The sequence below is a fragment of the Desmodus rotundus genome, chromosome 9, assembly GCF_022682495.2.
Source record: "Desmodus rotundus isolate HL8 chromosome 9, HLdesRot8A.1, whole genome shotgun sequence".
Classification (NCBI taxonomy): domain Eukaryota; kingdom Metazoa; phylum Chordata; class Mammalia; order Chiroptera; family Phyllostomidae; genus Desmodus; species Desmodus rotundus.
Genome location: NC_071395.1, coordinates 94596044 through 94621496, shown reverse-complemented (window position 1 = coordinate 94621496; position 25453 = coordinate 94596044). Strand labels below are relative to the sequence as shown.

General features: G+C 41.0%; 5 protein-coding genes and 1 pseudogene across 8 annotated transcripts in view; 3 read left to right on the top strand and 3 right to left on the bottom strand.

Moving 5' to 3' along the window:
• The window catches only part of TADA2A (transcriptional adaptor 2A), a 49076-nt gene extending 36308 nt beyond the window's left edge, over positions 1-12768 (bottom strand). Inside the window, exons 1-4 of the mRNA XM_024572904.3 lie at positions 12630-12768; positions 9238-9364; positions 2246-2352; positions 1001-1060 (exon numbers count right to left, since the gene is read on the bottom strand). Coding sequence (XP_024428672.1) covers positions 1001-1060; positions 2246-2352; positions 9238-9262 — 192 coding nt within the window. The 5' untranslated portion in view covers positions 9263-9364; positions 12630-12768. The remainder of the gene's footprint in view (positions 1-1000; positions 1061-2245; positions 2353-9237; positions 9365-12629) is intronic.
• LOC112316504 (large ribosomal subunit protein eL33 pseudogene) lies at positions 10320-13074 on the bottom strand (annotated as a pseudogene).
• LOC112316194 (H/ACA ribonucleoprotein complex subunit DKC1) lies at positions 12905-24560 on the top strand. 4 transcript variants are annotated; one of them, XM_024572902.3, is made up of 4 exons: positions 13362-13440; positions 15563-15617; positions 21497-21593; positions 22239-24560. In XM_024572902.3, exon 4 carries the CDS (start codon positions 22274-22276, stop codon positions 23786-23788), a length of 1515 nt encoding a protein of 504 aa, XP_024428670.2. In that variant the 5' UTR covers positions 13362-13440; positions 15563-15617; positions 21497-21593; positions 22239-22273; the 3' UTR covers positions 23789-24560. The 4 variants fall into 4 exon arrangements, with proteins under 4 accessions (XP_045038085.2, XP_053766451.1, XP_024428670.2 ...); XM_045182149.2 differs by having other exon boundaries at positions 13394-13440; positions 15563-15651; XM_045182150.2 differs by lacking the exons at positions 13362-13440; positions 15563-15617 and adding an exon at positions 12905-13037.
• ACACA (acetyl-CoA carboxylase alpha) overlaps positions 13404-25453 on the top strand; it is a 266878-nt gene continuing 254828 nt past the window's right edge. Inside the window, exons 1-2 of the mRNA XM_053910461.1 lie at positions 13404-13440; positions 15563-15617. The gene's annotated coding sequence lies outside the window, so the exon portion shown is untranslated. The remainder of the gene's footprint in view (positions 13441-15562; positions 15618-25453) is intronic.
• Positions 15658-21490, top strand: LOC112316452 (recQ-mediated genome instability protein 2). The gene is given in 3 exon segments (XM_045182524.2): positions 15658-16765; positions 16767-16938; positions 16941-21490. Coding segments are annotated over 3 exon segments (450 nt in total). The 5' UTR covers positions 15658-16738; the 3' UTR covers positions 17192-21490.
• The window catches only part of C9H17orf78 (chromosome 9 C17orf78 homolog), a 21884-nt gene continuing 16881 nt past the window's right edge, over positions 20451-25453 (bottom strand). The window contains exon 8 of the transcript XR_008425077.2: positions 20451-20581. The gene's annotated coding sequence lies outside the window, so the exon portion shown is untranslated. The remainder of the gene's footprint in view (positions 20582-25453) is intronic.

The window sequence follows — 25453 nt, the reverse complement described above, 5'->3', positions numbered from 1 at the left end:
CCATTTTTTAAACTTCTAAGAGACTGAGGTAAATATGCAATAGTGCTGCGGTAGGCGTAATCCTAAAGATGACCCCTTTTATCCCCAGGATTCCTGTCTCCTGATTATTCAACGACATATCCATGGGAAGGGACTCTGCTGATGGGACTCAGGTACTCATCGACCTCAGACTAGGAAGAGTCGCTTTCATTACCCAGCTGGGCCCAATGTAATCACATGGACCCTTAAAAGCAGAAGAGGGAGGCACTACTACTGTCAAGTATTAATAGGTGACCAGCAGCTCTCTTTCCTGCAAGAAAAACCACACAGTGAACGACAAGTTATGCTCTGGTAACTGACAAAACTACCTTGACAAAGGGATATATACCTGCCAAGCAGACCAGGTATTTACTTTGGCTTTTTAAAGTGCCCATTTCTCGGCTAGAGCTTGGAAGTACCCTATCAAAATCTGCCTCTCCTTCCTTCAATAGAGGTGGCAACACAATAAACAAATTACAGCCAAGCCTTACTCTGGACTACAAGCCAGTCTGTCTCTTCAGTGATTTTATGTATTGTATCACTCACTCTGTGTTCATTTTAAATTTAACTCTTAAAACGTACCTAACTTTCCCACAGAAGAGGGACAGAGTATCAGTCGTAAGCATCACCACTAACCCCATGAACCATGTGAAAATACCATCAACCAAAACACTGACAACACACCTACTTACTGCATGTTTATCAATGAACCTAAAAAGCAGCATAACTCTTCTATCAATAAATCTCAAAAAGTGTTTTCTTCCTTCTAAGTGTGAAACAGAAATTTGAGTATATAAAATGATTTGGGGGCTTAAATGCCTCAGTAGATCCATAAAGCTCTAAAAAAAATGTATAGGGTAAAAATGACCTAATTTAGAAGAGGAGGAAAGAAAAGGGAAAGAGGTCCTTGGAGGTGAAGAAAATTAATTTCCATTGTACGACTGGAAAAATAAACAGAAATTTCCTACAAGTTCATCATTACCATTATTTCATAAGTATGATCATTTTGATGCTTCTTGTACTCAAATCCTCGAGTGAAACACTGCAAAAAAGGAGGAAAATTAAGTTATCAGAAAGTTACCTTTTGAAATGCTTTCTTTAAGAATAGAAGACAGTCTGGGGATATTATACTCTTGGGCTGAGTTATTAAGACTTCATTTAATCTTGTCTGCATCCAAATAGGATGGTTCTATTCAGGATCGCAGCTTTTCTGCGATCCTCGGAGAGGATTAACAACGTGAAAGGCAGACTTTTTCCTAGGACAGCAACCCCTTTGATAAAAGCACGAGCCCTGGAATCAGATCGCCTATATCCGAATTCTGGATCCATGCTTGCCTATTTCAGCAATTCTAAGACATATTTTTTTATAATTTAAAACTCTGAAATGAGGATTCATAATAAAAAGTATATTGTAACTTCCATCAGTAATTTTTACAATTCTGAAACTGGGATGCTTCTTATAATCAATAGTGTCTTGGATCCAATAAATATATTTAATTAATATATAAAGGTATTTGTTGTGTGACCTTGAGCAAATTACTTATCCTCTTCTTTGCCTGAGTTTCTGTTCCCATGAAGTGGAAACACTAATTGTACTTACTTTATTGGGTTGTAGTGATGATTACAGAGTTAATTCATGTACAGTACTCAAAATAGTGCCTAGCACAGAGTAAGCACTTATAATTAGTATTATTATCTTCATCGTCATCCACAAGATGGTTTGTTCTCTTGTCACCTGCCCCAAAGATCACTCTTCAGTATGACAATAAACAGTGTCCCAGGTGCTATCAAAAGGAATAACCCTTCTGTTTACTATAGTCTTAGCACTTAACAACACTGGCAAAAGCAGTGTTAAGCATTAGGCTGATACCGAAATGGGAAGTATGGGCACACCTCATTTCACGGCGCTTCACTTTATTGCACTTCACAGATGTTGCGTTTCACAAATTGGAGGCAAGATCCTCCACTAGCAAAAAACTGGCTTTATTGTGATAGTTTCTTTATGATGGGGTCTAGAAACAAACCCACAGTGTCCCTGAGATACGTATGCCTGTATTCAACAGTCTATCTCGGGCATCTGCTTTGTTCCCCAACTTTTCAATGGTAATACGTGTGCTGGAAGACTGACCAGAAGGGACAGATTTAGTAAGGTATGGTCCTTCTAAGCAATCGATAGTCATTCCTGAATTTATAATATCCATAAAACTAGCCTAGGCTGATGAGTTACCTGTAAGCAGAGGAAAAAAGGAGGTGGCCCACATTCTGCACATTTGATATAAGGCTCCATGAGGTAGGAGGAGCAGCCTCGGCAAGGTGGCTTATCAGAGGGATCACCTAGAACAGAAAGAAAAATATACTAGCTTCAAAAAACCTTATCATTATCTTAAGAGCAAGTGGGTGAAAATCTGCAAACGACTACACAGGCAGTAAGCTGTGCCGAAAAGTTCATGGAGACATGATGAGCCCATTCTAAGTAAGAAAACACAAAAACTATGTTCCTTTTTATTCCAGGGCAGCTTTGTTCCCCCCTACAGTGAACCTATTACTTCAAACAGCACCGAAATAGATGCGGCCCCTGTGAAGAAACTGACAAAGGCAGATTTTAACTGCAAGTTTCACAATACCCACAACTTATTTTTTCAGGGGAAAATAATGTCACATACCTACACAACACATAAATATTTATAGATAAAGAAAATCTGACAAAATGTTAATGATTGCCGAATCTGGGCAATAAGTAATCACTGTACTGTTCTTTCAACTTTTCTGTAAGTTTGAAATTTTTCAGAATAAAAAGTTGGGGAAAAAACTCTTTTAAATATATCTTGGGATATGCTGTTTTATTTATTTTAAAGATTTTATTTATTTTTAGAGAGAGGGGAAGGGAGGGAGAGAGGTAGAGAAATATCAATGTGTGGTTGCCTCTCGTGTGCGCCCCCTACTGGGGACCCAGCCTACAACCCAGGCATGTGCCCTAACTAGGAATTGAACTGGAGACCCTTTGGTTTCCAGGCCAGCACTCAATGCACTGAGCCATACCAGCCAGAGCTGGGATATACTACTTTAAATACGAGTTGGGATTTAAACCCAGAAAAGCTTCCTCCCTTTCTCCCACAGTTAGCAGAGAACATAGCAGTTCCAATGTCTCTGAAATATTAAGGTGAGGAGGACAAACCAAACTCGTAGTCATAAAAATGCAGATATGGAGGCCCCAAACTCTGCTTCTCTAGAGTCAGGGCAACCTAGCAGAGCAGTTCTCTGCGATCAACAGCAGGCGTCTAAGAAAACACAGGCTTTGTAGGCAGATGTAAGGATTTTATCTGTCTAGCCTGGGGCAGGATTTCTCACATTTTGTAACAGCATTTTCCTTCCTAAAATCCAAAACTCTTCTAGGTACTTTTCCCTCCTGCAAGTAGTGATTATTGCTTTTTCTTTTGTTTCTAAATGAAGACCCGGAGGAAAATGACAGGGGAAAGAAATGTAATCCTTCTGGCAATAGCTTCAAATTAAATACAAGGAACAGCAACTACCCCACTTTTCCCATTAAAAATTTTGACACAAGAAGAACAAAAATTGTTTTATGTTAAATGCGAAATGCCAATTTTTACCAGATTTCCTTCTTGCTATCATCCTTTTATATTAATGATATAAGCTTATTTTTCTTTCCTCAAATGTTCCTCAGGAAAAAATCAGCCACTGACCAAAGTAAAGAGCTTTAAATCCCTTATATCCAAGAGTAATTATTTTGTAAAAGCAATCCAATTTATAGTTTAAAAAAATTTTAGACACTGAAAGTATATTATCCTCTATTAACATTTGGTTTCCAACCTCTATTCTACGTGTGTGGGCATTTATTTTAACAAAAGTTGAATACTATACATGACGTTTTAGAGCCTGTTTTTTTTTTTTTACTTAACATATTGTCAACATCTTTCATGACCGTATACACAGATCTTCCTCATTCTTTTCAATGGATGAATAATATTCCTGCACAATGTTCAGATGTCCTACCAGATAGTCAAGGAAGTAAAAAACCTATTCATAGTTATATGACCTAGAACCCAACTCCGTATTACATGGAAGAAGTGTTTCTGATATTGAATATTCACTGAAGTTTTCAGGAAGGCAGCTGCACGTCTCTTACAGAAGATGGAATCTTGTTTTGTTCAGACCTTATGCAGAGTTATTCCAGCTTGTGGTATTTCTAAGTCACCAATACAGCACACGTGGAGCATTCATTGTGCATGTGGTTGTAGGGCGCAGTGATTCAACAGACGTGTGCGAGCGTCTGCCTACTTAAGTCACTGTCTTCTGGTGCGATCGTATCTAAACCTATTGAGATACGTATTTTATTGTAAATTCCAGCATTTCACTATAAATTACTTCTTTTATTTATCCTTTGTATTATAGAGAACTATTTGTTTTTATTTCTTTGAAATCGTGGGTGTAGATATGTTACATTATCTATGTATTTTACTTCCAAATAGTAAAAGGGGTTTTAAAAGTATAAAAAGAAATCACTGGGCCTCATAAGGGTGAAAACAACTAATATAAACAGTTCCCTACTGGTATACATTCATGCTGTTTCCAATTCCTCGCTATTATAAAGAATGCTGAGATCAACGCTCTTGTAGTTACAATTTTTCACATTTTGTTCCTCAGGATATGTATTTTCCTAGAACTAAAGCTGTTGCGTGTACAGAGGGTTTTTGATACATATATCAGTGTCCTTCACAAAGGTATCTCACAACTTTTTTATAACCTAGGAGTAGGGAAAGGCTTTTTTTACTATCAATCAAAATCCAAGGGCAATAAAAGGTTAATAAATTTGAGTGCATAAACAAAGCCAACAAACAAAAAACACCAGAAGCAAAGTGAAAAAAAAAAAGCAAGCTAATAAACTGGAAGAAAACACCTGCAAATATATCATGAATGGCTAAAATCCCTAATATTACAAAAAATGTTTAGCCCTGGCTGGTGTGGCTCAGTGGAATGACCGTCAGACTGAGAACCAAAGAGTCACTGGTTCTATTCCCTGTCAGGGCACATGCCTGAGTTGTGGGAGTTGTGGGCCAGGTCCCCACAGGGGGCACATGAGAGGCAACCACACATTGATGTTTCTCTCCCTCTCATTCTTCCTCCCTTCCCTTCTGTCTAAAAGTAAATAAATACTACCTTAAAAAAAAAAAAACTTTTAAAAATTGAAAAGAAAAAAAGACCAAAAATCCTATTGCAAAAGACATGAAGAGATATTTAGAAAAAAGGGATATAAAAATGACTCTTAAGCATATGAAAAGCCATTGAACTTTACTCATAATTAAGAGAAATCTACACTGAACTATAGCTTCTCACCTATCAGGTTTGCAAAAATTCAAAAGCTTGATAATATACTTTCTTAGTAAGGCTGTGGGGAGATAGTCACTCTCATACATTGTTGATAGGAATGCAAAATGGCCCCATTCCTATAGAGGAGAATTTAGCTGTATCTAAATAAAACTAATGCATCCATTTATTTTTTGAGCTAGGAATTCCATTTCTAGGAATTTACCATGAATATACATTTCCGACAATACAAAAATATATATGCCCAAGGTTATGCATTAGAACTTTATATCTTTTCGTATAGTTTTGATTTTTAGAAACATATGTATATTCTACAAATTAAAAAAATTGAAATACAGGAAGGGAAAACTGAATGTAGAATGAACAGATGAACCCAATAGTATTTAAAAAGAATACTATAACTGCACTGAAGAGGAACAAAAAGAAGAACCAACCCAAGTAACTTACAAACATTTAACAATACACCTTCATTCAGTCTTGGGTGATGCACAGGAGAATTACAAACTAATCCTAAACTTGTCGAAGTAGGTTTGTTTTATGTAGTGGTATGTGGAGAGCAATTCTGAAATAATTTGGGTGTATTAAAAGACAGAGTAGCCCTGGCTGGGTAGCTCAATTGGTTAGAGCGTCATCTGGATGTACCAAGGTGGCATGTTCGATCCCTGGTCAGGGCACACACAAGAATCAACCAAGGAATGCATAACAAGGCGGAACAACAAAAATCAATGTTTCTCTCTCTTTCTCTCTCTCTCAAACCAATTAAAAAAAAAGAAGACAAAAATAAATGGGTAAATACCCTGATGTTGGGAGCCAGGGTTCTTACTGAAGACAGGACATACAAATAAAGAATGGAGGGAAACAAGAAAAAGCCTATGAAGATGAATTAGAGGTATCCATGTGAACAAATGATTTCTTAAAAAAAGTATCTGTGTGTGTATATGCATGTATATGGGAATATGTATACATATGCATACATATAGGTATATGTGTATAGGGCATATATGCACATATATTTCCTAGCTCTGTGGGCCAAAATACAAAGATACTCTAGGAGCAATGAGCAATGACCAGATCTTCGCCTTTAACGTCATTCCTCTCTAAAAGGAACCTGGGTTCCTTTCAAGGTTGGGGCAGAGTACAAGATGAACCTGGTACATGGCATGCCAGGAAGTGAGAAGACACTCAAAAAAGTGATGGGGGGAGGGCATGCCAGAAGGATGCAGGAGCCAGCTTGAAGGGATCACAGCAGGCAAACTGAACCAATCTCAGAACCAAAATAAGTATAATACTGAATTCTAAACTATTGGAAAAATAAGAATGCATGTGTTCATATTTATAATAAATAAATAAATACATGCATAAAGGACATGAGCAGTCTCTTTACTATAGTAGAATGCTAAGTGTTAACCAGTTAATGTGGAGAGTGCTGGATGTGGGGGTGGGGAGAATCATCATTTTTTCCACCATCACAGTCAAGATTGGATCAGGCAAAAATCGTCAATGAATGCCAAATCTAGGAAGAAATTTTGATGAGCAGAGTATTTATTGCCTGAAAGCATCTCCCTATGGGTTACTTATTATACGTGCAAGGGAAAAAACAGAAATTATACGGTGGAGAACTGAGACACCTTACCTGGGGTTTCAGAATTCACATCACCAGCCCTGGCTGGTGTGGCTCAGTGGATTGAGTGCTGGCCTGTAGACTGAAAGGTGGCCAGTTCGATTCCCAGTCAGGGCACATGTCTGGGTTGCAGGCCAGGTCCCCACTTGGGGGCAGGTGAGAGGCAACTCTCATTGATGTTTCTCTTGCACATTACTGTTTCTCTTCCTCTTTTTCTCCCCACTCCACCCCCCAACTCTCTAAAAAATTAACATCACCAATGAGGGATAGAGCAAGACGACACAAACCCCAAATGAGAAGCCTCCATTTTAAAAAAGGGAGGCGGGGGAGGCTGTATTCTTCAAATGTGTCAAAGTCACCAAGACAAAGGCTGTGCAAATGTTTCAGTTTAAAGGAGGATAAAGAGACATAGCAACTTAATACAAGACCTGATCCGACTGTTTCATGTACAGGAAGGAAAACACCATAAAGGACATTATTGAGTCAGCTGACAAAACTGGAATACAGACAATAGGTTAGATAAACGTATTTTATCAATGTTAAATTTACTGAAGTTGATGTAACTCTACTGAGGTTATATAATAAAATATCCCTATTCTTAGGAAATAAACACTAAAGTATTTAGGAGTAAAGGGCCATGATATTTAGCACACCCTTGTATAATGTTTTGTTCATTTGTTCAATGTCATTTTGTTATGATGTCAATGAAAGAAAACTGATTCCCAGTCGGGGCCCCTGTCTGTGCAGTTTGCACCTGCTCCCTGCGTCTGCAGGGGTTTTTCCTAGGAGGCTCCGGTTTCCTCCCACATCCCAAAGATGTACACGTTAGGTGCACTGGAATGTCTAAATTCTCCCAGTGTGAGTGAGTGAATATGCTCTTCAATAGAATGGTGTTCTGTCCAGGGTTCGTTCCCATCTTGTACCCTGAGCTGCTGAGATGGGCTCTGGCCACCCTTGACTCTGAACTGGAACAGGTGGGTTGGAAAACGATTGTCCTGTTTTTATTCATCTTTGTTAAATGTATGTATAGCTGTCATTTGTTTCAATGTTTAGTATTTGAAGTGTCTGAGGTTTTTATTTGAAGTTTGGTGATATTTTTGTGACCAGAAATATGCCATGGGAACTTAACTCTTATTTATATCAACTAGCCTATGGTAACATTGGTTTTGTTTTATTTCATTTTGTTTAAAGTTGCAGTTTCCAAAAATCTATCGATGACATTGAAGACTTATATCTCTTACCGTCAAGTGATTCGAAAAAATATATGGGGTGTATGTGTCTATCTATAAATACATATGTAAATATATCGATGTTTAATACATATATATTAATAGAGAGGAAGAGGGAGAGAGAAAATGCAAATAGAGTAAAACATGAACAAAAGGTGTATGGGTTATTCTTTGTACTCTTCTTAAGACTACCTTCCAACTTTCCTGTAAGTTTGAAATTATTTCCAAATAAAAAGTTTAAAAATTATTTTTAAAAGGGGGAGGGAGTGGTTTCAATTTTCACTCCCAGCTTTGGGTCAATTCTTTTAGGTTCTTTCTCCACGTGCAAAATGAGATCTGAACTGATGTTTGAAGACTCTATTCTGTACTAAATGTGTGTAGAGAGTGTGATGACAGTCATTTAGAGCCCCTTTAAGAAACTGCTCTAGAGAGAACAACACCCAAAAAGTACCATTCTCATTCTTCTCGTTGGGACACTACTAACATCCGACAAGGGATTTCTGTTTCCGCCAAATCTCTTATCTTCAGAATTAGAGAAAAAGCAGCATATATATATTTTTTCTCCATAGTGTGGCTGCCTGAATTTATTTCACACATACATCATAATTCTCTGTATTATTATTATATGTGGTTTACTTTTAGAACACAAGTTCTACCTAAGAGAGGGAAAAGGGTATTTTCTTTAATTCTACCATTGAGATTATTTCTTACCAAAGCATCACAAATATGTTATTCATTCTAAAGAGAAATACAACTGCTTTTTAAAATTTAAATGCAGGTTAATCATACTATGCCTGGTGCATCTGACCTTAGTTTTCTTATGACACCTAGGGTGGTATGTTTGTATTAAGTGTTCAGTGGGCAATCAATAAATATTGACTGATTTTATTTTGAGTTGATACCTTTATTCCTTTAGGATCAGATTCCTAGGTCTTTAACTTCAAAGTGCTTATTTTTCTTCTTTGACCAAATTCCACTTCAGTTTGCTGTTACTATTCACCTGAGACTTGCTCACACAGTACTTACTGCTGAAGGAACCCAAACGGTCCATTCCTTAAGTGGCAAAGACTGCTGCCTTGATCTTCGTCAGTGCAGTGCCCCTTCCAGGAGATTTCAGAACTGGCCAACACAAATGCCAAAGCTTGATGATCCCCTATGAACAAACAAAAGTGGCACACGGATCAGGAAATAATTCGACCCTTTGAATTTATCCCAAGATAAAGAGAAGACCGTGCAATGTACTCAACTCTACTACATCTGAGCTTTGTAGCATTAGCACATATTTTATTTCTATAAGCCTGTTTCACCCTCTGTAAAATGGGCACGGTTATAATAGTATCTAACTCCCAGAGGTGCTGTGAAGATTACATATCAAAATCCATATAAATAATGTACCGCGGTGCCTGGCCCATGGTCAGTGCTCTACAAAGGCTATCTAATAACAACTATTGGTTTTCTCTGCCTAGCAGCACTTCTCTCCTTCTTGGGGAAACTGACTCTCAGACATTTTATATGGTTCAGAGGGGTTGCCAACTGCAATACTCCGTCTTCAACCCCCACAGCAGCTAAAGCAACCAGATCTCTTGGAGAAGGCTGAATTGTGAAGAAGACATACAAGGACAGAAGGCAGTTGGAGCTCAGTCATTCATTAGTCAAAAAATTTGGTCCATGAGCACTGGCTGTTGAGATCCCCAACCCCAAGGGTGGCTCAACTGCTTAGTTTTTTTCCCCTTATTTCTCTGTCTTTCCAACAATATTTTTGTATAAATGAATCTGTTACTAGAAACCAAGGAATCCTATCTATAACAACATACATTTGTTTACTAATTTACTCTTTGATCAAATATTTAATAGGTTATACCCATTATAAAAGTATCTTTTTTTTTGTTTACTCTTTAAATAGATTTTATTTACTTATTTGAGAGGGAAAAAGATGATGAAAACCACAGATGTGTGACAGAAACATTCATCAGTTGGCTCCCCTTTGCATCTTGACCAGGGACTGAACCTGCAACCCAACCATGTCCCCTGACCTGGAATCCTTTGCTTTGCCAGAGGGCCCCCAACCGAGCCACACAGTCAGGGTTGTTACTTATTTATCAATAAGTTTAAATCCTCCAGGGGCACAGCATTGCACAGATTCTGTGTCCCACGGCCTTGGTAGGAAGGTTGCTGCTGAATCTAGCGCGGGCCGTGCCACTGTTCCCACGAGCACGAGTTCCCTTTCCCCAATTACTCTGGTTTTATTTGGTTTACCACCGAAGTCACTGTGTTGCTCTTTGCTCTGTACACATAAGCACATCTCTTGCCTAGAGAGAATTCAGTTTCATCTCGAGCATAAGCACCTTCAATTTTAAGAAGAGCTGTGTGCTCACTCTGGTTCTGGAGACCCCGTTTATAGCCAGCAAAAATGGCCTTGGACCACAGCCCCCCAGACTTATTTGTTGTAGAAGTCCGGTTCCTGGCAGGCTCCACAGGCTTCAAGATGACAAAAAAGACCAAAGTATCTTCTTGAAGACAGAAATGAAATATTTCACACTAAGCCAGGAAAACATCCCTCCTCCTTCTATACTCTCATAGTTTTTACCTACCTCTATTCTGGCATTTGCACATTCCAATTTGTGAGGATTATTTCTGCACATATATTTTCTTTTAAGATTTTATTTATTTTTAGAGAGAAGGAGGGAGAAAAGGAGAGAAACATCAATGTGTGGTTTGCCTCTTACATGCCCCCTACTGGGGATCTGGCCTGCAACCCAGACATGTGTCCTGACTGGGAATCAAACCTGTGACCCTTTGGTTTGCAGGCTGGTGCTCAATCCACTGAGCCACACCAGACAGGGCTCTATGCATATTTTCTAATAAAATATAAAAGTAGAGACTACATCCAATACAAATTTGTATGCCTTAATATACCAAGCACACAGAAAGAACTGGGATTAATTCATCTTTAGTTTTCCTGGAGTGACTTCTTTCATCTGATATTTTTGGGTTGAGGAATAACTCATCATTAAGCGTATCAACACTTGGAAAACATGGCTGTCAATGAACTTGTCTTTTGGGGGTGGGCTGGGGTAGGGTAGTTGTCCCTCTGTTCTAGTCTCAGGAAAAGTTAGTTTTTTAAAAAAATGTGTTTAGTGCTGGCTGGTGTGGCTCAGTGGATTGAGTGCTGGCCTGCAGACCAAAGGGTCACAGGTTCCATTCCCAGTCAGGACACGTGCCTGGACTGAGGGTCAGATTCCCAGTAGGGGAAGGGGGGGTTGCATGAGAGGCAACCACACATTGATGTTTCTCTCCCTCTTTCTCCCTCCCTTCCCCTCTCTCTAAAAGTAAATAGGTAAAATCTTTTAAAAAATGAGTTTGGCAAGGGTTATTATGTACTCAATAATAAGATAGTGACCAACATTTATTGAACTTCTCTCATATGCCAGATACTGTGGTACCACTGTATGTGGATTATCTCTTTGAATTCTCTGAGACATGCTGCTTCTTCAGAGAAGGAAAGGAAGCCCTGAAAGATTGTTACTTGTACAATATTTTTTAAAAAACTAGTGATTTTTTAAAAGGATTTTATTGATTTATTTTTATAGAAGGGAAGAGAGGGAGAAAGAGAGGAAGAGAGACATCAATGTGTGGTTGCCTCTCGAGTGCCCCCCACTGGGGGACCTGGCCAGCAACCCAGGCATGTGCCCTGACTGGGAATCTAACCGGTGACTCTTTGGTTCCCCTTTGGTTCACACGGAGGGGTGCTCAATCCAGTGAGCCACAACAGCCAGGGCTGCACAATGTCTTGCAGGTAGTGAACAGCAGCGCCATTTTAACAGAGACGTTACTAGACAGGGCCAAGTAAAGGATGTATAAACAATCTGATAACACTCCACGTCGTAAGTACAAAATTGTAATAACGTCCATGAAAGGATGGGTGCTAGCTCAAAATTAACATTTACCAAATTCTGGTAGGGCAGAAGGTACGTGAAGAACAGCATTCAGTGTGGTGTAGGGGACAGGTGCAGGCTGTGCAATTTTTCACAAGGTTCAAATCCTCCTTTAGGGCCTTATTAGCTGCTGTAAGATCTTGGGTAAGTCACTTTACCTGAGCCTCCATCAGCCTCAGCTCTAGATGGGAGCTTAAATGCCTACTGTGGAAGGCCTACTTGAAAACTCAATGGGAACCGTCTGTAGCGGAAAGACTCAGTGGCTGTCGCTAGCAGAGTTAAGCGCTGCAAGGTGCAAATAGGCTGGGATAGCTCGGAGCCGCCCACAGCGCACGACCCCCGGCTCGTCGCTGGGCGGGGCCGAGGGGTCAAGCCCCGCCCTCCTCCCTAGTGCGACGTGGCCGGAAGCCTCCCGCCCGCCCCCCGGCCAGCCGTGAGTTCCCCGCCACCCAGGCTTGCAGCCTGACCCCATCCCCGCCGCACCTCGTGGTCTCCACCTCTTCCTGGTGCCTCTAGAGAGGCTCGAGCCCCACCGCCGTCCGCCCTGCAGCTCCTGGAGCCTCACTTCACCGTGCCCCCACCTCCACGCCGAGGAGCAGCCAGCCACGTGCGCGGCCCTGGGTTTGCGCGCTCGCTCCCGAGCGGCGCGAGCGCGAGCTCGCCTCTTCCCTTCGCAGCCCTGCCGCGTACCGCACGTCGGTCGTCTCCACCCCCTTTCCCTCCTTAGCCCTCTGGGCCCCGCCGGGTGCAGCCAGCGCGCCTGCCACAACCCGCTGGGCCGGCCGAGTCCTTGTGTGTGCCCGCTACCGCCCTATGGTAGAGGCCTTGGGAGGATGCGGGTGAGCAATTTGCCCGACTGTGAGTCCAACCAATAATCACTTGTCCCGTAAGGTGCGTTGCGGGTCGCGGGTCGCGGGTTGTGGGTCATGGGTCGCCAGAGCCTTGCAGGGCCTGTAGTGCTGTTTGATTCCCTCCGGCGTGCCGTATGGCGGGGCGGGCCTGTACTGGTCAGCTTTTGTGTATTTAACATTCTCACCCTTGTTGCAGCAAAGGAAATTGAGGCCAAGGGACTCATTGGCCGTTTCTGGAATCTGGGTCTTGAAGTTCTGCTCATGGATTAACCAGACTGAGTGGTGTAGGGGTGAACAGGGTATGTTTTATTTAGATGCTTCTGGACCGTCGAAATTATCTCCTTTGGAAAGAACCATTCCCTCTTTGGACTTCAGAGACCCAAATTGAGGCGCAATGATGAGACGATGTGGTGGTCCACTCTGATGTCGATCTTGAGGGCTAGGTATGTCCCAACTCTTATTACTACTAAGTATTATAATAGCAACTATATGTCGATTATTTATTGCATGCCAGGCATTGTACAAAGGAGGTTTACATCATAGTCTCATTTAATCTTCAAAAACAACCTTATGAGATAGGCACTATTATTATCCCCATTTTTCAGCTGTAGACGTTTAGACTCTGGCTTACAAATAACTTGGGATCACACTGCTAGGAAGTGTTGGCAAAGGGGATTCAAACTGTGGTCCACCTTAACCATTACGCTGTTATTGTTTTGAAGTCTGCCATTCATAAGTTTGTCCAACTTCTTTTAGAATTCATTTACACTTTCTGCCTATGTGGCTTTTTTTTTTTTTTTCCATTTTTTAGTATAGGAGAAACAAGTTAATTTTAAAACATCAGAAAATTCACATGATCAAAAATAATGTGAAAAGCAGCTCCCACTATGTTAAATATTAACATTTTGCTATATACTTTACAGACATTTTCCTCTGCATAAATAAATATAGAGTAGTTTTACATTCGATGTATCCTGAAAATCTGTTTATTCATTCAACAAATATTTTATGAGCAGACATTGTTCTAGGTGCTGGGAATTCAGCAGTGAACAAAACAAAGTCTGCCTCTTAGTGGGGGAGGTTGAAAATAAGGACTAACAGAATAAATTACTAAATAATAGATAATTCCCAGTAATGTAGTAAGTTTTAGGGGGAAAAATCAGGATAAAGGGATAAGAGTGATGTGGGGATGCTCTTTTAGAGAGGATAGACAAGGAAGGCCTCTTAAGGGGAGAGCACATATGCAGAAATCTAATTAAATGAGGGAGGGAGGTATGTGGATTTCTAGAGGGAATCTATTCTAGGAGAAGAGAAATGGCAATTGCAATGGCCCTAAGATAGGGACTGGGTTAGCATGTTGGAGGTGAAGCAATGAGACCAGTGTGGCTGAAGCACAGCTAGTTAGAGAAATAAGTTGGGAAACATAGGTAGAATCCAGATCATATATCCTCTGATAAGCCATGGTTGGACTTTGGATTTTACTGGAAAATGATGGGATACCATGGAAGGATTGAGAGACAAGAAGTAATCAGATTTGCTTTAGCGTGATTACTCTGGAAGCTGTGTGGAGAATAGATGGTAGAAACATTAAAATTACCCTTTAAAGCATAAATTGTCCTTTTACATAACAATTGTTCAACAGATAGTCTATTAACATTAGTGTTTCACCTATACCTTTACACCTTTGCAACTGCTTTCACATCCTCCACAAAGCAGAGATAGGGTCAAACACTTAGGACTTATCTCATGTCTTTTTCACCTGAACTGAATTTTTGTTTTTGTCCTCACTCTAGAAATTTTCACTGCTTGTACAGAGAAAGGAAGGGAGGGAGACTGGAGGAGGGGGCATCGATGTGAGAGAGAAACATTGACTTGGTTGCCTTCTCCTACAGGCAGCAACTGGGGGATGAATCCGCAACTTGGATATGTGCCCTGACTTGGAATCGAACCTGTGACCATTTGGTCTATGGGACTACATTCCAATCAACTGAGCCTTACTGGCCAGGGTTAAACTGAATTTTCTGAAGCTGTCTAGGGCATATATCCAGATCTGGACGTCATAATTGTCAACAAACTGGGTATGAGTTAACAATGTAGTATTGTGGAAAAAACAGTCCCATGTACTACTACAACCCATTCATTGCAAATATTGTGTTCAAGCACCTGAAATTACCCTTCGTCTTTAACTGATGTTAGGCCCTCTTTAAATCTAAGCCCCAGTTTAGTCATTGTGCTTAAGAAAGATGTGAAGAAATGAAAATGCACCGTAAGAAGGATAGCACTGATTAAGGTAGCGCTTTTCTGGGTTTTTGCCTTCAGTATGTAGTGGAGAGTGGTATCAATGATAAGACCAGCTGAAGGAAAGGAGATTTGTAGGAGAATAAAAGTTCTGTTTCAGAGCTGTGTTTTGCAATCTGAGTGAAAATGACATACGAATGAGTTTAGAGCTGAGAGGAAAGGCCAGGGCTAAAATTGTATAACTGTATTAGAATCGTTTCTTTGGATGTGTGTCTTTAGACAGAGCTTGAGGACAGACACTGTGTCTTTTCTTCTTTGTAACCTCAGCACCCAGAAGTGCGTCCTGGACGAATATTTGTGAAATGAGCAAGTGAAGGCAAAGGTATGGATGAAGTCACTCAGGCAAAATGTATAAGGTAAACAGAGAAGATATCCCATCTGTGCTTTCACTGGAAGTTCAAGCACCTGAACGTGACTTATAAATCGGGTGGCCATAAGTTCACCTTTGCTCAGGACAGTCCTGATTTATTCTTGTTGTCCCCACATAATTAGTAATATTGTCTCATTGCACTCTCACAAGTGTCTCAGTTTGTGCGATAAATTATATGGTCACTCTTTTAGAAGGCCCTGCAGGGTCTAGGGCGTTCCTATTTTCTGGTCATCTCAGCCCCAACTCACACTTCCTTCTCCAGCCAAACAGAAAGGCCTCGATTTTCCCTCATGCACTCTGTTCCTTTCAAGCTCCCTTTGCCAGGGTACCTTTACTTCAACTCAGACATCCCTTCCTCAGGGACATCTCTTCTGGCTCCCAAGTCGGGGTTAAGTAGATTTTTACATGTTTCCAGTGGAACCTGTATTTAACCTGTCATAGCAGAGATGTCTTCTTGCTCCCCTCACTCAATACGTAAAGGAACCTGAAAAAACTTTTTATCGTCTTTAAGTCATAAATTTACATTAGGGCTAATTTTTTTAATCCTTACCCAAGGATATGTTTATTGATTTTAGAGAGAGAGGAAGGGAGAAAAAGAGAAGAAGGAAAAAAAAAAAAAAACATTGATGTGAGAGAAAAACATTGATCTGTATGTGCTCTGACTGGGTCAAACCCACAACCTAGGTGTGTGACTGGGAATCCGACCTGCGACCTTTTGGTGTACGGTACAATGCTTCAACGAACTGAGCCACCCAGCCAGGTCTTGGGCTAATATTTTTGAAGACTGAACTTCAGGACAGATTAATAGAACATACTCCAAGCCCTTTCATCCATAGCTAACTTAGGAGGTTGACTTTTGAACTGGAAATGCAACAAGGAAAATTGTGTATACTGTCAGACTCTGTGACATGGCTGCCATGGACTGAGTTCAAAATATCCCAGCAACTCCTCTTCCACTACCATGCTTCGTCAGTTAGAATCAAAAGTGCAGTTTCTGAGCCTCCCTCTATGGAAATGATTCTCTACCATTTTTAGATATTTACTATATCCAGGGGAAACCAGCACCCAGTGTAATGGCAGCAGCTGTGGCCGACTCTTTCTGGCAGCGGCCTGGCGGCAGTGAGGCTGCCGTTGTCACCGCTGGTCAAGGTGTTGGGGGAACAGCTGCAGCACAATGCCAAAGGCGGCCTGGGCTCATGGCGGCTGTCGCGGGCCGCTGGAGCTAAGGCCATGTGGATGCAGGGCATGGTGGTGGCACTGCGGCTGTTGGACCCTGGCTGTTGGACCCTAGCGGGGCCTTGGTTTGCGGCCTAGAGCGGGTGCTGCGCTTCCTGCCCCGCCTGGCCCCAGGAAAATACATGAGGGTAATGGGAGTGATTCAGGCCTGCATTCCTGAGCCATGCCTGCAGGCTGTGAAGATGACAGATCTTTCTGATAACCCTGTCCATGAAAGCATGTGGGCACTGGAAATAGATATTTACTATGTCCAGAGTGCTGAAAGATTTTATAAACTTTATCTCATCTAATATTTATTTTTTCCTGTAAACTGAAGTGGCTTTTGGTAGTTTGGTATACACATAGATAAAAATAGAAAGTTTAAAAGTCTAGCCGTGCCTTCTAGGTTCCAATCTGAGATATACCCAATGTGAATTAGCCAGAGATTCTGGTCCTGGAGCAGAGCCCTTTACCATTTGCAAGGGCTCTTCAAGGCAAGGAGTCTTCCTGTGATGTGCTCGCTAGAGAGGGCTTCACCCCACTAAAGGCCTATGCCTCAAGGATTCAAGTTTTCAAGGCCCAGCTCAGGACTGGTTCTAGCCTCCTTGGCCTCTGCTGCTTCCTGCATCAGGAGCATTGCCTTCCTCCTTCCTGCTCTCCTTCACTCCACACCTCTCTATCTTTGTCTCTTTGTGGCCACTCTGGTCAAAGGAGTTAGGGAATCAATCCTTTTTCTTCAAGGAAGTTCCTAAAGTGCTTATGTAACTTGATCCACCCAAACTATGACCAGTCTGCAGAGTAAGAAATGTAAGGTTGACCTATAGCCATTTCTCCACCCAGTGAGGCTTGTCTGGGGGTGCTTCTGCATAAGTAGGAGGACGCTAAAGATCTCAAAGGTGAACAAGAGTGGGAAAAATTTCTGCTGAATAGCCCTGTTTCATCCCACTTTACAGATAGGGAAAAACAAGTCTCAGAGGTAAAATCACTTGCCCAAAGTCTTTCAGTTACTAGGTAGCACAGCCAGAATTAAAACCACATCTGTCCAAATGTAACTAATAAATTGCCTCTGACTATTTAAAATGGAAGAGGTAGCAGGAGTCGAGAATTCACATAATGCTATGACAATTAAGCAGAGTTTTCATGAATCTGAACCTTTGCTACTCGTCTCTTCTGCCTCTTCCTCAACTCATTGGCTTCTTTTTGATCTATAAAAAGTACAGGATATCTGTCTAATGAGTCACCAGATTTTGGGTAGAATCCAAAAAGTTAGGTGAACTAGGAAGATATTGTTGCTCAGGGACTCTGCTTAATCAAAAAACTTTAAAATGCCTACTAGGCAGCCTAGGCGTACATTTCAGCCCGATATCAGGGTTTCCACCTTTTGACTGTCAGACAAGTTCCGAAAACATTTTGCATCATTCGATGACAGGCAGACTGTATTCTTTTGCAACCAGCAAATGCCTAATGTTTGAAATATGACTTGTAAGAAACCAGGCACAGTGTAACATAATTTTAAAAGTATGGACTTGAAAGCTTTCCTGAATTTGAATCTTGTCTGCACCCTTTACTACCTTCAAGAATTTAGGCAATAATGGAAAAAAATCCTTTTTAAATTCTTTTATTTAAAAGAATTGAAGCAAGTTATCATCTGTGCCTCTTTTCTCCTCATATATAAAGTAAAAAGTATGTAATACCTAGTAAGGGTTCTGTGATGATGTATGTGGAGACCTAGTTCATGGTGGGAGTCAAATAAATTGTAATTGTAGTTGTAATTTTAATTCTATAAGCCCTCCGTAGGATGACCCCGGGGCTTGTTTAGAAGTTGTTCGAGGTTAGGTTGGCTAGTGCTTAGCATTAGAATTTTGTCATTATTGAAATAAAAAATTGCCTACTGGAAATCTGTGGATTTCCAGAACACCAAGCAATGACACAGAACTTGTTCTGCTGCCTGCTTCCTTAGCACCTTCCTCATACAAAACTAAAGAATGTAAGTGTACATTCTCTCCCAGGGCAAATGCATGACTGCAATCAGGGACGGTTAATCCAGACTTGCCTCGAAGGCAGGAGCTCTGTCCCATTTAATTAATATGAACAGTGAACAGACTTATGTGTTATGAACAATTAATTATAGACCGTTCCTTCATCAGTGTGGTAATTGCTGGGGGTGGGGGGGAAGGGGGACTAAATGGTGATGGGAAAAAAATGTAAATTATTTTTTAAAATAAATAAAAACAAAACACAGACAAAAAAGACCTTTCCTTACAAAATAGAGCAAATACTTTAAAATTGTAATCAAATAAAACTAAAAAAAGGTTAATATGGTGCATATTTAATGATATATGTAATTGTGCTCTATGATAATTAGACCTTAAATGCTAAGCTGTTTACATAGATGACTGTAATTGGTTATTTTTACACAGCCAAACACATTTTTTAGTGTTTGTCCACTCTATTAATTTTCTGGGATTTATAATTATGCCAAGAACAACAGTTTTCTCTGAAACCCTTTACTCATGCACTCATAGACACAATTTTTTTAAGCATTATTTTTTAAAAAGATTTTATTTATTCATTTCTAGAGAGTGGGAAGGGAGGGAGAAAGAGAGGGAGGTTGCTTCCCACATGTCCCCAGTCTGGGACCTGGCCTACAACCCAGGCATGTGCCCTGACTGTGAATTGAACCAGTGACCTTTTGGTTCACAGGTAGGTGCTCAACTCAGTGAGCCACACCAGCCAGGGCTGGACACATTCTTGTCAACCAAAATTCACTGCTACCAATTCAGTGCCAATGGGAGTTCTCAGCCTGGGGTGTGGTGAATGGAGAATCTTGGAGTGAAATGACTTCATTGAAATAGCTCAAGTGAAGAAGCTCAAGCAAAGTAGCCCTTGTTACAGCTTCAGTGTTGCAGCTCAAGTGTTAACAGTCCCCAAGCTGGGGAAATGCAGTAGAAAGTGCACTCCATGGAGACGGATCTGGCTTATGGAGAAAGAAGTTCCTGCCGCCATTGCTGATTAGTCCATTTCTATGCAAATGAGGACTCCAAATTTACACAGTTTGATTGGTCCAAACTTCATTGTTCTGTTTGGCCAGCTCACATGGTCTGATTAGTTATTGTGGAGCTGCTCTGATATCTCAGTAAATGTGCAAATGAGGATAGACCTGCACAACTCCAATTGGATGGGGAAAGTATTAGTGCCATTAGTAAAAATACAATACCAGGAGTTTCTTTATAAAGGTTGGCTCAGACAGCAGCACAGTGCAGGAGGCTTGGCAGCTAGCTCATCAGCGGCTTTGACATGCAGTACGCGTGAGAGGCCTCTGTAACAATGGGTGTTACACTCTGGTTATGAACTTAGGTCCAGTTAACCACAAGAAATCCTTGGCAGATGAATTCTTTCTTAGGGTTGCCACTCTTCAAAATGACACAGTAGGTTTTTCCTCCCTACTTGGTACTAAAAGTAGCTACTGCTCCAGGCTCTGTGTATGTATATTCTCATTTTAGTCCTTAAAAACTTTTTTAGGGAGGTGTTGTTACTCCCATTTTGCTGATGCAGAAACTGATGGCCAGAGGGTGTAAGCAGGTAGCATAGCAGAGATTCAAACTTCCATCCCCAGCCTCTAACCACGCTTTATGCAACCTCAGAAAGTAATGGGTTCCAGCAGAAATATGTAAAATTTTTTTCAGGAAATCAAGTGGCTCCTGAGAAATAGAGATTATGTACATTAGTTCCCCGTTATTTGCGGTTTGCTTTCCATGGTTTCAGTTATTAGTGATCAATCATGGTCCGATATATTAAATGGAAAATTCCAGAAATAAACAATTCATAAGTTTTAAACTGCGTGCCATGGTAAAATCTTGCCCCACTTCACTCTGTCCCTCCTGGGGCATGAATCATCCCTTTGTCCAGCATATCCTGGGTTGGGGAGGGCGGGGCGGAGAAATACCATATTTATATAACCTTTATTACACTCTATTTTATAATTGTTCTATTTTATTACTAGTTGTTAATCTCTTAGCGTACCTAATTTATGAGTTAAACTTTATCATAGGTATGTATGTTTACAAAAAAACATAGTGTATATATGAGTTTCGGTACTTCCTGTGGTTTCAGACATCCACTGGGGGTCCTAGAACACCTCCTCCATGGATAAGGGGGACTGCTGTATTCCTGAATACTAGTCCTTTGTGAAACATATTGCAGTCTACAGTGTATTTCTACTATAATACTCTTCAACATGCAGATTTACTCATAAATAAGCAACTGTCAGGCTCTGAAGCTCTGGGACTCCCATTGCCTCCGAGAATCTATTTTCATATTGTCTTTTATGGCTGCATTTACAAAGCTATTGACACTTACGTCTAAAAGTCCCACAAACCAGAACATATTTCTTAGAAGGACTTCAAAGACTCCCATTTTGAAGGACTCACATATACGTGACAGAATAACATAGGTTGTCAGCATGTTCCAACCCTTTTCAGTTCTTCACAGCAGGAAGAGAAAAAAACAGCTCTCAAACACTAACAATGTCTGTCATTGTGTTATTCTGAAATTAAACTAGCTAAGCAATGCACAGGTTCAATTTCAGAATGATTTATTCAGTATTGTTTTTCTAGGCATTTTTAATGACTCCATAGTGTTGAAAAGAACTGCAACAAGTAGCACTCTCTAAATTGGGTGTGTTTTCCACTGAAAATCACTGAGCTTTCCAAGGTAAGCCCTAAAGTACCTTTGCACAACATTTTTATTTGTCTAAGCACAGGGAAGATAAATTTTGGCAGAAGAAATAGGTGGTGTGCCAGAGCAACATCACGTTAGGGAAGTCTGTCTGGCCTCCTTTCTCCTGTATCTGTATATCACTTGTTTACCCTTCCAGTCCCCTCCTTCCTAACTAGAAGGGAAATAATCTGATTCCTATATTGATACTTTCAATGAAGTCCTGTCAGTTTAACCTGTTCATTCTTCATGGTGGATTAATTTTAAGACTTTTATCTCTTAACTGTAGATAATAATGCAGTTGTCTCTTGGTATCCACAGGGGACTGGTTCCAGAACACCCCTTGGATACCAAAATCCAAAGAGGCTCAAGTCACTTGTACAAAATGGTGTACTATTTGCATATAACTTATGCAAATACCCCCTTATACTTTAGATCATTTCTGGATTACTTGTAATACTTAATACAATGCAGTACCATGTAAATAGTTGTTTATACTGTATTGTTTATGGAATAATGACAAGAAAAAGATGATATTCACTACAGATGTAACCATTGTAGGCCTAACTACATTGTACACATCAACAACAATGTAATATTTTTTAAAAAAATATTTTCTACCGGTTAATCTTTCTTTTGGAGGTTGCCCACGCGGCTCGCACACTCTGCAGGGAAATATGGCGGATGTTGAAGTATTTGCTGTGCCAAAGAAGCATAAAAAGAAAAAAGAGCCCAAGACATTACCAGAAGAAGATGTTGCAGAAATTCAACATGCTGGAGAATTTCTTATCAAACCTGAATCCAAAGTGGCTCAGTTGGACACATCTCAGTGGCCCTTGTTGCTAAAGAATTTTGATAAGCTAAATATAAGGACAACACATTATACACCTCTTCCTTGTGGTTCAAATCCTCTGAAGAGAGAGATTGGGGATTATATCAGGACAGGTTTCATTAATCTTGACAAGCCCTCCAACCCCTCTTCCCACGAGGTGGTAGCCTGGATCCGACGAATACTGCGGGTGGAAAAGACAGGACACAGTGGCACTCTGGATCCCAAGGTGACCGGCTGTTTAATCGTCTGCATAGAACGAGCCACCCGCTTAGTAAAATCACAACAGAGTGCAGGCAAAGAGTATGTGGGAATTGTCCGGCTGCACAATGCTATTCAAGGGGGGGCCCAACTCGCCAGGGCCCTAGAAACTCTGACAGGTGCCTTATTCCAGCGACCCCCTCTTATTGCTGCAGTAAAGAGGCAACTCCGAGTGCGGACCATCTATGAGAACAAAATGATTGAGTATGATCCTGAAAGAAGATTAGGAATCTTTTGGGTGAGTTGTGAGGCCGGCACCTACATTCGGACGCTGTGTGTACACCTTGGTTTGTTATTGGGAGTTGGCGGTCAGATGCAGGAACTTCGGAGGGTTCGTTCTGGAGTCATGAGCGAAAAGGACCACATGGTGACAATGCATGACGTGCTTGATGCCCAGTGGCTGTACGATAACCACAAGGATGAGAGTTACCTGCGGCGAGTTGTTTACCCTTTGGAGAAGCTATTGACATCTCATAAACGGCTGGTTATGAAAGACAGTGCAGTGAATGCAATCTGCTATGGGGCGAAGATCATGCTTCCGGGTGTTCTCCGATATGAGGATGGCATTGAAGTCAATCAGGAGATTGTGGTCATCACCACCAAAGGGGAAGCAATCTGCATAGCTGTCGCATTAATGACCACAGCAGTGATCTCCACCTGTGACCATGGGGTAGTGGCCAAGATCAAGAGAGTGATCATGGAAAGAGACACTTACCCTCGGAAGTGGGGGTTAGGTCCAAAGGCAAGTCAGAAGAAGCTGATGATCAAGCAGGGCCTTCTGGACAAGTATGGCAAGCCCACAGACAGTACGCCCGCCACCTGGGCTCAGGAGTATGTTGACTACAGTGATGTTGTGAAGACTGAGGTGGGTGCAGAAACAGTACAAACCCCAAAGGTGCAGAAGCGGAAGCGAGAGAGTGAAAGTGATGAGACTTTGCCAGTGTCTCCACAGGTGATTAAGAAGGAAAAGGAAAAAAAGAAGAAGGATAAGAAGGCCAAAGCTGCTCTGGAGAGTGCAGGAGAGCCAGGAGATGGGGACAGTGATACCACCAAAAAGAAGAAGAAGAAGAAGAAAATAAAAGCAGAAATAGTTTCTGATTAGTAGAGATCACTTTAAGCACTCTGTTCACCTGGGAGGAGAAATTAAAGCCTTATTAAGAAAACAGTTCCCTTTGTTCTTGAGGGAATGGAATATAGGTCCCAGGAAGGGTGGAGAGCTGAGGCAGATTTTAGCTGCTCTCTGAGACCTCGGTGACAATACCTGGTGTGGTCGTCCCATCTGGTCCTGTTTTAAGGACATGGGTGCAGGAGGCAGATTTGACACCACCCACTTCTCTGCTTGGGAGAGCTGGGAAGCCTTGCCCTCGGACCCAGCACTGCCCGGTAACCACGTGTAGCTGTTTTCTAACAGCCGTTTTAACAGCACTGTCATTTACTCGTTGGCTTCTGCTACTCTCCTGTACCCCTGTGTTTAAAAAGTTTGTAAAAATTGCAGAGTGAAATGGTCTAGAACAAGTAAAAGAATGTAACACCCGTGTTTACTGGGGGTGGTAAATCCCCAGTGTGCTGTAAGGACAATGGTCTGTTCCGGTGTCAGCCACCTTTCTAACTCCGTCAGTCTCCCAAATAAAGGCCTGGCAAGGACTCACGGTCTTGCCGAAAGGCTGTTTCCAATCCCTCTGGCCTGGTAGTTTGTGTACTTATTCAGGCTTATGTGTACAGACTCTTGTACCTAAATCCATCTGCCTACTTCTATACTTTACAGAATCCAAAATACTCTTATTTTTACCCTCTTTCAAAAGATGGGATCATTTGTTGCTGGAAGAAAGTTGTAATTTTTACTTTAATAAAAGTTGACTCATTACGTTGTTTAAGTATTCCTGTTGGGTTTTCTAATTGTTAGTGATGTCAAACTAGAACAAAAAATAATTTGATTAAAAATCTAGAGACTGCTGTATTTGAAACGTGAAAAAAAATTTTTTCTCTCCACAGTTGCTTGAATCTGTGGATGCAGAACCCACAACTACAGAGGGCCAACTGTATAGCCAGGAATATAAGACTATACAACTCAACTAAAAAGACAACCCAATTTAAAAGAAGGGAGAGGTTATAAGCAAGAGAATACCTGAAGCAAATAAATATATGGAAAGATGTTCAACCTCACTATTAAGTAGGAAAATGCACATAAGAGCAACAATGACATACTACTCTATAGCCATCGGATTGGCAGAAATTTTAGTTTGAGATTTCCAAGTTAGGGAGGGTGTGGAATAATAGACTCTTTACTGCCAGCGAATGTATTTACTACAGTCTTTTTGGAGAACCATATGTGATCTAACAAAGTTGAACGATGAATTCTACTCCTTGGCCCTGTACAGGTTGTCTTAGGGCCCCTCCTCCCCGCACATGGGAGGACACACAGAACATAGACACAAGTCTATGTTCGTAGATGTAGATATGTCCAAGAAAATTTATTGTGGAATAAATAAGTTAAACTGCTATCTAATATTATTGTGTGGCTAGCTTATGTCTTCTAAATCAGTGTGTCTTCTGTTGAATGCTTGATTCCTCTAGAGAGCAATTAGGACTTTACCCTATAGTCTGCACTGTCTATTATTCTTTTTTAGTGTAGTAGGGAGCAGTAGTGACCTGAATAAATCCTAAGAGAGTCTCTGGACATCATCTTATTCTGGGGAGACTATGACGCTGTACCTCTGAATATATCCTTCTCCATCCTAAGTTTTATAAAATAAAGTAGGATCAAATG

Bases quoted from the DNA above. Each gene is read 5' to 3' on its own strand.
- LOC112316194 (XM_045182150.2), top strand. From the start codon at position 22,274: ATGGCGGATGTTGAAGTATTTGCTGTGCCAAAGAAGCATAAAAAGAAA.